Consider the following 10,926-nt stretch of genomic DNA (forward strand, 5'->3'; position numbering starts at 1 on the left):
CTGACACTCAGTGAGTATTAGCTATTACTGTTGTGATTGTGAGTGATCCACAGACTGTGAGTAATGAGGGAGCTCAGAGATAAGTCAGTCCCTCGCTCCCACACCTGCTCATGAAATGGACTGGGAAATCGAGGTCTAGAGGGGAAAGAGGCCCACCATTGTACCTTAGGGGCTGGGCTGGGACTAGACCTCAGGACTCTACCTCCCAGGAGAGCCACTGCACAAAGCCAGCCTGTCTCCTTCTCAGGGAGAGGAAAGAGCTCTAGGTGGCCCTTTGCTGACTCTTGTCTGGGCAGCTGGTGGGTAAGGGATAGTGGAATCATAGCAAGACCTGAGCTAAGGGGCTCAGATGTATCCTGAGGAATAAGCTCAGAAGTCAGCCCCATGTCTTGCCACCCCCACTTTGAGCTCTAGCCAGCACCCAACAAACAGCCTTTTCTTGAGAAAGGCTTCCTTTGCTGTCATTAGGGTTAGGACTATAGTTCTGCTCTGTCGCTCCAATAAACCACACAGACTAAGGGGGTGGGATGAGACTAGCCATGCCAGGGAACCTGAGCTGAAACAAGGAAAGACTCCCAAGAGACTGAATTTCCCAAAGGCAAGGGCCAGCCCTCCCTACTCCTGGACTAGGCCAGAAATTCTGGGTCCAGAATTCCTAGAGCCCTGGGAAAACCTTGGTGTCTCCACCCTGGAGAGCTAGGCCAGACATGACCACACCAGCCGGCCCTCCACATGGCCTGGGATCTCAGGACAAAAAGCCCTCCCTTCTCCATTCTGGCCCAGTTCCCTCCACAGCCTGCCCAGGAGCCATGTGGCACCCAGACCACAGTTTCCCACCAGTGCTGCTTTAGTTTGCCTCCTTTATTTTACCAAAAATAACAATAATAAACTCTTCCCTCTGTTTCACAAAAATAGATTTCCAGTCTCCCCACCCCCTCCACAGTCAGCACTGGCCACAGCCTAGAACCCATCTTCTATCCACAGTCCTCCCTGAGGGAATCTCTGATCCCCCGGGACCTCACCCCACCCCAGAGCCTCTGGCAAAGCTGCTGGGTCAGTGTTTCCTTCGGGAACTTCTCCAGAGGCAGCGGTCTGGGGTCCAGATGGGGGCCCCAGGAGCCCCATCTGCTTTCTCAGAGATCAGGCAGCTGCTGGGCCACGGAGAGGGGCATAATTTTGGAGGCTTGGCTCAGCATACAGCCCCAGCAGACCTGCGAGGCAGTGGGCACTCTGGCATTCACTAGAAATCCTTGCTCAAAGCAGGAACAATTATGCTCTAAAGAGGGGCTGTCAAACCCTCTTTCCACATGCAACTCATCTCCCTATGTAGCAATCCACAGGCCTTGGGGTGGGAGTCAGGACCCCTGTTTGCTAGTCTAGCTCCACAAAAGCCTCTCTGTGAGGCCTTGGACAGTTTCTCTCTCCTTTCTTCCTGGCTTCAGCTTCCTCCTACGTACGTAGATGATTCTGGGAGACTGGATGATCCTCAGGCCCTTTCTGGCTCTCCATCCTGGCCTCCCAGTGTAGAGGCTCTGGGAGGGAGGGCCCTGTCCCTGCCTCAGCTTCCCCACCGGTGGGTCTGGGCACAGGGCTAGGCATGGTGGTACAGAGTAATGGAGTGTCGAATGAACATGCCAGGTTCTCTGTGGATAGCTATCCAACCAGCTGGAATGTCTCACGGATGGCTGGGCAGGAGGCAGGTCCTTGCAGGATGGGGGCTTTCCAAGCCTGGAAGGGTCCATTCACTAGCAATACGTCTTCACTGGCCGGGGATGGGAAACGAGTCTCCGGGGTTTCTGAATTCAAGTTCCACTAGCTCCTTGGGTTGGAGGATTATCTTGCACTGGGCTTCAGATCCTGAGAGCCAAGTCTATAGATTCTGGGAGCTAGATTGGAGTGTATGATTCCCAATTTAAGGACCAGAGGACCTTTGTGGACATGAGGGATCGCTCCCAGCCCTCAGGAGGCTGTCTATAATCAGGCTTTCCTAGAGGCAGAGGGATGAGTGAAATGACAGTTCCTGGGCATCTCTGGCTGAGCAGATCAGAACCTGTGTCTGTGGTGGGCCAAGGGTTTAGGTACTCAGGGCGACTCCCTTCTTAAGTCCCTAAGGCTCCCCAGAACTCATGCTTATGGAAGCTGGTAGCCTGAAGGTTCAAATAAAGAACTACATCTACAGTCATATTTTGTGCACTTACACACATGGTTAGACCACTGACCTGTCATCACTCCCCCAGGGGTCATGGTCTGGTGGTCCCTATCCCTACTTCCTTCCCTCCTTCCTTCTGTTCATTCATTTACCTAGCATTTATGGAGGGTCTTCTATGTGCCAGGGAGTGTCTAAGGCAGCTAGCTCTTACAGACACACCCCACAGTGAAAATCACACACTCACATACACTCACGCAGAGTCATCTCTGCTTTTTCACACACAGCTTACTTACACTCTTGTACCTTTCTCGCTATCACTCAGCCACATCCACATTCCCCACATGGGCACGGGAACCACCACGGAAGGGTCAAGGACTGGAGCAGAAACCTAGCCTATTCCACCCTAGACTTCATGTGAAGATGTAGCTCCTTCTTTCCTTCCAAACAGAAGGAACCCACTTTTAAGCTCTCCCCTTCTCCACTGATAAGCAGTCAGGGGGCATGTGGGCAGACTCTTAAGAATCACAAGTCCAGGGGCTTTGTGTGTGTGGAGGGGTCCCAGAGACTTTAGGTTCCTCTGCCACCAGATTCCTGAGGGTCTTCTCCTCAGCCACTCTGTGTTCAGATGGTCCACCTGACAGGAACAACTCTAGGCTTGGGCTCAGTGACAGATCCGCTCTGTCATCTCCCTCTGCAGAGACAGAAGGTAGGAAGGGGTCAGTCAGAGCTCAACCTACCAGGCAGCCCCTTCCCAAACCACGGGGCCTGGCTGTTCTTCTGCCTGAATCTGGCCCCTTCCCGCACCCCCCCACCCCAACTCTAGGCTGTAGATCTGAGTCTATAAACTGAGACTAGAATGAATTCTCTATTAAGTACAGAATCCACTGTTCAATGAATTGCCTTCCCCTAATTTATCCACGTGGGGATTGGATTTTCTGAAAGTAGGTAGCCTTTGGATCTGAAAACTCCAAGGTTAGCCCTGGGAGGGGAGGGCGGCAGGGGCCTGGCCTCACCAGCGGCTCCAGCTCCCGCTGGTCCACCAGGCTGAACTCACGGATGAAGTAGTAGAAGTGTTTGTAGCAGGTGTTGACATGTGCTTCAGCCCCCATGCTGAGGATGCTGTCGAAGTGGTGGATGTAGACATGGACGAAGACCCGGAAGAGGCGAGTCAGGATCTTGGTGCAGACCTGCTGGAAGTTCTTGGGGAAGGGAACTCCTAGCGGGCGGGGATGGGCAGAAGTGGGGGGATCAGCAGTCTGGGGATGAACCGCTGCCCAACCCTGCCCTCCCCACCACAGGCAGCCTTCACCCAGGATGGCCACTTCCTTGCAGGGGACGGAGAGACCAGGGCCCGCTTTTTCCCCACTTTTAAACAAAGCACAGATCTCACTGTGCCTCTCCCCTGCTGAATTATGAATCATCTCCCACATTTCCCCATCACCCAGAGCCAGACTGCAACCATGCTGGGGCCACTGACCAACCCTTCTTCGGCTACGATGGAAGTTACGCCCAGATTCCCGCAGAAATACGTGTGTGTGTGCAGGTACTGCCCCGTGATATCTTGGATGTAATTCCAAGGTGAGTTTATCAACATCTCTAGTCCATTTTTAAAAACACAGGTCTTCGGAATTAAGTTCTAACTTCGCAGCATGGTGCCTGCTCAAAGCCTTTCATGATCTGACCCCAACCTCCTTCGCCAGCCCCACCCCAGCTCCTTCCTCTTCATAACATTCACACAGCAGGCCCCAGATCCTGCATCCTGAGAATTACAAAATCCTCAAGAACTAGTTCAGATACCTCTCACTGCTTCAACTCTTCAATAACACAAAGAACCTTCCATCTTTGAGCTGGGACCCGTGCTGGGTCCTCTGCACCTTTTGCCCCCTGTGATATGGGTACAGTAGCCCTTCTAGACCTGATAAAGTAGAGCTGCATGACGGCGACCCCACTTGCCCAAGGCGATACTAGCAATTAGTACAGACTGGAGGCAGGATTCAAACCTGTGGGCACTGCCCTGCAGTGACCTGCAGAGACAAACGTCACACCCCCTGCCTGAGAGAGGCTCCGGCACCTGTAAAAAAGGTGTAATTTTGCCACAGTCCCCCCGCGCTGAGGGCAGAGATCTTGGCGACTACGCCTTCTTCCCCGCTGTGGCAGAGCCATCCCCAGGGTTAAGGCACAGACACTGGGGTATCCCAGGCCTGGGGGTTAAGCCTAGAAGGGAGTAAGAGCCCAGACATGGGCCCATACTGGTCCACCCTGCTCCATCCGGGTCCTCATGGCTCTCAGGTGGGGTGGAGCCTGCCTCCTTGTGAGCCCTTGCAGGCCCAGCCCAGGTTCCTCAGACTTGTCCTGCCCATCTAGACTTGGGGGCCTGGGCCCCAAGAGACCTGAGGTGCAGTTCTGAATCCCTGATTCAGTGCACTGTCCCTCTCTGTTGGCTTCAGTTCCTCCTATGTGAAATGCAGATGCCCACTGCTGGGCATGATAATGCAGGAAATGACAGGCCCCCAGATGGGGAGGGGCTGTGAGCCCTGAATTGTGACTCAGTGCCCAGCCTCCCTCAGTATTCAGACTTCTCCCCTCTGGGCTTGCCCACCCTGCCCCACCCATCTCTGATTCCCATAGCCTTAACGTGGAGAACAGCAGGCCAGGTGGGGGTGGTGATGCTGTGATGAATACAGTGTCATGCTTGCTTGGCTCCTGGGCCGACACCCGCTCTTGCTGCCCTTGGGTGGGGAAGCAGGGCCAGTGTGACTTCACTCATCTCCTCTCGCCACCCTCACCAGGCTGCCCAGCTGAGATAAGAAAAGGCCCCAGAGCTTGGGCCTGACAAGGGAGAATTCTGCCCTTAGACCCCTCTGAGGTACAGATACAATCTGGCCCTCCCAATCCCCACCCCCTTCCCTTTCCTGAAGGGAAGAGTCAGAAGTAACAGGCGACTGCAAGTCCATCAGCCCAGGCAGGGTGACGGGCTAGGAGCACCTAGAGGCATTCTCTTCAAGAAGGTTCCAAAAATCACAGTGGTCTTGCCAGGGTGGCTCCTGGAGGGACATTTAAGCTTCAGATAAGAAGAGTCCCAAGCTGAGAGTCAGGCAGTCCTAGCTCTGGATGCCTGATCTTGGCAGACACTTAAACTTTCTGGGCCTCAGTTTCCTCTTCTACAAAACGGGGATGAAAATCATGTCCCGCCGCCCGCCGCCCCCCACCCCCACCCCCTTACAGAACTGCTATGTCAAACTAAACGCCCATCTACAGAACGGGCTCTGGCCGGGTGCGACTCGCCTGCCGGGAGGCACTCACCAACACGAGTGGGAAAGACGTCCTCGTCATTGATGAGGCCCTCAATCCAGTCCATGAGCAAGGCCATGTAGTGCGGGGCCGAGAGCTTGGCGGGCCGCCGGTACCGGCGCTCATCCTGCCAGCGGTACTCATAGCGGGGCCCGCCGGCCATGACCGGGCAGCTGGTCTCGCTGCAGCGCTCGGCCATGGTGCCGTAGATGAGGTTGATGCGATTGAAGAAGTCCACCACGTGCACGGCGATCCAGTCGTCGATGTTCTCCCCCGGCGGCAGCCTCACCACGCTGCGCAGGTCCAGGCCCGACTTGAGCGATGCTTGCGCCTTCTTATACAGCTCGAAGCGCTGTGTGCCTGGCTCGAAGCGCTTCCGAGGCCGGAATGTCTTATCCTTGGCGAACACCTGCTTCAGGCACAGCGCCATGGCCGGCTGGGCGGAGGGCCAGGTGTCCAGGGGCAGGACCTGTGGATGCCCTGCCAGGGCCAAGGGCACGGAGGGAGCGTGGTGGTCAGGTCCTCACCAAAAGGCTTTGACTTCCCAACACATCATTTCCCTCACACCCTCAGCTTTTGGCCAGCCTCTGCAGCCTTCGCCTGGAGTCTAAATCCCCCCGCATCCCCTAGGGCCAGGGCCCCTGCCCGGTCTCCAGGCTACCCTCGCTCCCCCGGCCAAGCGGCCTCAGCCCTCCTAGCTCATTTTGTTTCCTCTCCCCTCTCACTGCGTCTCACAGAGCTCTGGGCCTGGGCTCCAAAAAGGTGCTCATCTGACTTCTTGTTGACCATTAGAGAGGTGGCGGAGGCTTCCTGCAGGCTCGCCAGGAGGCAGGAGCCTGGATGAAATGACCTCGGGGGCGCCCCGTGGGCCAGCCGGTGCAGCGTGGGAGAGCCTGGCTGCATTGTGCTGGGGGTCAGGGTAGGGGCAAGGCCCCGCCTTCAGCTTCCTCTGGGATATCCCGTAGTCCATCCGGCCACCGGGGATTCCCAGGGAGCAGGAGGGACTTTTCTACCAAAAATGTACTTTCCTTTTATTACCCTGGAAGGGGACAGGGCCCTCATATGGCCAGCTGGGTGACTTCTGAGTGTGGCTGCAGGCGCTGGAGGAGAGGGGGATGTGGCGGGTCCGGATGGGGGCCACTTCCTCTGACAGCGGCTAGAGATCCTTCCCCCGCCGAGCCAGCCTCCTCCTGCCCCAAAGCAAAACAAGCCACTGGCCTCTCCCCCTGCACCTGACATACATGTTCTGCGAGTACCTACTACGTGCCTGGCACCGGGAGGTAGGAGAATGCAGTCAGGTCTACCCAGCTGGGCCTTTCTAGAATTCAGACAAATTTGCTTTGCCTCTCAAATGGAGGGATCCCAGACTCAGAACAGACTTTGGGACAGCAGAGCCCCAGGCTTGGGGGCAGGAGTCCTGGATTCTAGTTTCAGCTCCACCATGGCTGGTGACCGCCAGAGCAAGCACGAGTGTGACCCATACAATGTCCTGGGTCACACAGGCATAGGCCAGGTGTCTGGGACTCACGTGGTAGTCATTTCACCTCCCCTAGGGGTGTGTGAGCCCTCGGGAAACGTGGACCCAGGTACCTGCTGAGACCAGAATTTAGCCACAGACGGAGGGCTAAGGCTGAGCGTAGGCTAAGCACTGAGCTGTGGCTCCCGGCTGACCTCTGACCTGGCCCTGACCCCGGTCAATCTGAGTCCTGACTCTACCCCGAGACTGAGGCTGACTACAGCCACAAACAAAGCCTCGCCTTAACCTCAGAGCTGACACAGGAGCACTTAACCTTTTCACATCTCTCATAATGCTGGGGCGGGATGGGGGAAGGAACGAGGCGACGGATGGAGGGAGGTGCATGTCAGACAACAAGTCAGGCTAGTGGAGAAGTCTGGAACAACGATTCTTCCTTGTACCCACAACAAGCAGGCCAGGATGGGGATGGTCAAGTCAATGACAGGCGTCTGGGGAGTAGGGGCAGATCTCCCAGCAGGACCTTGTCCTCTTGAAAAAATCCCTCAAAGATGTGGAAAGTCATCTCATCCATTCCTTGATCCTCGACTTCTACCCAAAGAAGTGTGGATCCTGGGTTTCCTGATCCCAGAGGAGGAATTTCCACACTTCACATGCCACCTGTATTCCACACTCTGCTCGGGGCAGGTGCTTCCAAAATCATTCCTACTGCAGTTAGGTGGGGTTCCTGGTTCTCCTCCTTTGCACAGCCCCCTTTACTGACAGTTACCAACATTCATCACCTCACCCTATCTTTCCTGCCCACTTCCCTCTGCCATCCCCCCCCAACCTTGGCGCTGCTGCGTGATCCCTGAACCTATCCCCACCCTCCTGCCTCTGTGTGTTTTCTCACACCAGTCTCTTTGTCTGACTATACATGGTCAGGTTGAATGCTATCTCCTCCCACAGCCCCCTCTACTGAACCCAGATGTCTTTCTCCTGGGTGGGGGGAAGGCTGCTCTTTGGCCACTGTTGTTCCCCCCCCCAGTCCCCCCGCCCCTCCCCCTGCCTAGGGCAGGGCCTGGCACATAGTTGATGCTCAGGCTTTAAGTAAAGCTTAGAGTTTCAAGAGCCCTGAGAAATCAACTGACCAACCCACTTCTTGCACAGATGGGGAAACTGAGGCCCTCTTTCTGAGGAGCCGCCATTCACACAGCAGTTACTGACAGGGGATCTCCAAAGGCAGAACTGGGAACTGGGATAAGGTGGGGCTCAGCCCATCACAATTAGTAAAGGGCCATTTTCTTGTGCTGGCTGGTCACTGTTCTGGTGGAGGTAAGGGGAAAAGAGGGAAGTGGAGGGAGAGGGGAAGCATGTTCCCACCAATCAGACCAACCTAATTCCTGTTCCCCCAACATGCTGGACCTCCCCCATTCCCCCACAGCACCTTGAGTGTCCTGACCAGTGAGCTAGACTCCCATCGTCTGGATATTTCAAGACCTGGGTCTTTTCCCAGGAAAATGTAAGCTTCAGGAAGGGCAGGGGAGAATCTAGACAAGCCACTTGTCACTTGTCTCTTCCCTTTCCACTCCCATGCCCTTATTGGGTCTCCTTGCCTCACAGAACCTCTGTCCCCTCCCGGAACTATGGCCATTTCTGCCTCTTAGCCCCCCTTTCCTAACTCTGGGTGTCCTTTTACTCCTAAAGTGCCCAGTGATGATGGCTCACTCCCTGGGTGGGCATCTGGGCTTCCCAAATGAAGACCACAGAGTGGCCCTGCCTGTTTCTGACATTTAGCCCCCTGCCAGGGCCACACCTGCCACTCCCCAAGCCTGGCCCAGGATCTTGGCAGGGGGCTGGCCCCAGTTTGAAACCAGAATGCTGCCTCTGCCTGGGCGAAGTGTGTATGTCTGTGTGTGCGCGCGCGCGGGCGCCCTGAAGGCAGAGATCCAAGAGAAAAGTAAAGGCGGGACTCTGCCCAGCGGCGCTCGGTCCCCCGTGTCCACCCCTAGGCCGCCCCCGGACCCCCTAACCCCACTCGCCCAGCTGCCGGGACACACCGGTCGTAGGACCCAGAGGCGCAGGCCTGACGTTTCCGCGCCTGAAGACACGCCCCCCTCTAGCACCGCCACCCCCGAACCCCGACTTTCGCAGCTCGAAGCCTCGGACCCCGGACGGAGCGCTGCGGCCAGCCTGCCTGGGGGCGGAGGTCGCCTCCGGACGGAGCCACGCCGGGACAGCCGCAGAAATGAAAGTGGCAGCGAGGCTGGGCCGTGCGCCGGCGGGGGCGCGGGCGCTCACTCACGGGGACCGCCTCGGTCCTCCTCTGGCCGCAGGGTCACATCCCCGGCGCGCCGGGTCGCCTCCTGCTCCGGTCCTCCGGCTGGGCCGGTTCTCTCGCTTGTGCGCCCGCCCGGCCGGGCCGCGGTCGCCCTCCGCCCCCGCGGCGTCGCCAGCTCCGCCCCCGCCCTCGCGGGCCCCGCCGCGCCGCGGCCTCCGGGCGGGGAAGGGGCGGGGAAAGGGGACCCCCTCCCAGTGCACAGACGCACTCCGCCTTTCCGGAAAGTCCGAAGCGCGCTCCCAGCTTCCCTCTGGGCGGGGGACTGACTGAGCAGCTGGCCCTGGCAGCAAAGTCCTTGGGCTTTGCCACAGAGGCAGCCTCAGCTTCCTCGACTGTGAAATGGGGACAGACCCAGCCTCTGTGTGGAGCAGAAACAAAGGGGCTGCTAGGTAATGGTGGTTTCCTTGTCCTCCTAGAATCATCTGTGTCCCAGTTGTCCCTGAGCTCAATCAGGGATGGGGCTGCCCTCTCCACTCTCCTACCCCAAGTTCCTGGCAAAGTGCCTGGCACATAGCAGACACTTAATGCCCATTTTCTGGGTAAATGAATGCTTTGGGAAACACAAGCTGAGTCCATCACCCAGCACTGAAAGGACTGGCCCTGAGGAATGCTCAGGTGACAGACGTTCACCTCCCCGACTGACCAAGGCTGGGGTCTTTGCTCAGGCTAGGCAGATTCTCCTCACTCCTCACCCAAAGTCACCCCATTTCCCCCCACAAGACCTTTGTTCCAGCTCTGCCCAGTTTGGAATATCTTCTTTACCTCCTTTCTTCCAGCCAAATCCAAACCTTTAAGACTTGACGTGCTCTCTCTGCTTTTCAGCTTAGGTTCCTCCCCTGAGGGCAGACAGATATCCCATAGCAGTACTCAAGGCACTATGGCCCCCAGGCCCAGAGATCAGTTGGCTGACTCTGTTCTGGGATGGGAGGGAAGGTTGGAGACCTTCTAGGATGGGAGGACCAAGACCGAGAGATGGGCTACAGAAGTCACTCTGGAGGGGTGCAGAAGATGAACAGGTGGGGGGGGGTAGGCATTTACTACTGCACTGATGCCCCACTGGGCTCTCCTTGTGTCTGGATCTTCTGTTTGCTTGATGGCAGGACAACAGACTGAATCCTTAAGAATCCCAGCTCATAGAACTGAAGATTCATTCTTTTGTTAAGCACCTATTTTTGCCCCAGTCTAAAGTTCTTTTTTTTCTTGATGTCTGAGTCTTCACTCTGTCCCAAATCCCCTACAAGCAAACAATTGCACGCTCTCATGTATGCAGAAGGAATTCTAATTTAGTCCTTCATTTGTTTGATATCCTAATCAATACCCTTTCTGTGCCCTGAGAGTAGACCAGGTGATGAAGCTGACCCTGTTGCTGACCTCAGGTGCTGACAAGTTAGCAGTAGGGACAACCCAGAGAGGGATAATACAAGGTCAGAGCTCAGTCATCCAGAAGTGAGAACACGGTTAGGGACTGCTGGCGAGCATTTTAAAAGCATGGGGTTATTGACAGGAAGCACATGGAACACTCAAATTGGGCCCTTTGAGGAGAGTTTAAGGAAAGCACTATTTAGAGGTATAGTCGGGGTGCAGGGAAACCACAGGGTGGCATATCACTGAAGGGCTAGCAAGAGCAGCCTTTTGCTATCTACCCTAGGCCGAAGCTGTGCCCTGAGCTGAAGGGGTGCTGGGAGGTAGTGG

General features: G+C 56.3%; 1 protein-coding gene across 6 annotated transcripts; it reads right to left on the reverse strand.

The window, feature by feature from the left end:
* Positions 1-843: 843 nt before the first annotated feature.
* On the reverse strand, positions 844-9,360 carry MOB3C (MOB kinase activator 3C). Of its 6 annotated transcripts, none has more exons than XM_031032537.2 (4): positions 9,199-9,360; positions 5,453-5,920; positions 3,204-3,365; positions 844-2,840 (listed from the first exon to the last, which is right to left on the reverse strand). In XM_031032537.2, exons 2-4 carry the CDS (start codon positions 5,868-5,870, stop codon positions 2,665-2,667), a joined length of 756 nt encoding a protein of 251 aa, XP_030888397.1. In that variant the 5' UTR covers positions 5,871-5,920; positions 9,199-9,360; the 3' UTR covers positions 844-2,664. The 6 variants fall into 6 exon arrangements, with proteins under 6 accessions (XP_030888397.1, XP_081674501.1, XP_081674500.1 ...); XM_081818375.1 differs by having other exon boundaries at positions 3,163-3,365; positions 9,199-9,329; XM_081818374.1 differs by having other exon boundaries at positions 9,091-9,328.
* Positions 9,361-10,926: the final 1,566 nt, after the last annotated feature.

This window comes from Leptonychotes weddellii, chromosome 4 (assembly GCF_054177405.1).
Source record: "Leptonychotes weddellii isolate Sample4059 chromosome 4, ASM5417740v2, whole genome shotgun sequence".
NCBI classification, from domain to species: Eukaryota; Metazoa; Chordata; class Mammalia; order Carnivora; family Phocidae; genus Leptonychotes; species Leptonychotes weddellii.

Excerpts from the sequence above, each read along its gene's own strand:
- MOB3C (XM_031032537.2), bottom strand. The coding sequence starts at position 5,870 with ATGGCGCTGTGCCTGAAGCAGGTGTTCGCCAAGGATAAGACATTCCGG. Across the intron at positions 3,366-5,452 it reads CGTCTTTCCCACTCGTGTTG|GAGTTCCCTTCCCCAAGAAC; the intron begins GTGAGTGCCTCC and ends CCCGCCCGCTAG. Across the intron at positions 2,841-3,203 it reads ACACTTCTACTACTTCATCC|AGGGAGATGACAGAGCGGAT; the intron begins GTGAGTTCAGCC and ends CTGTCTCTGCAG.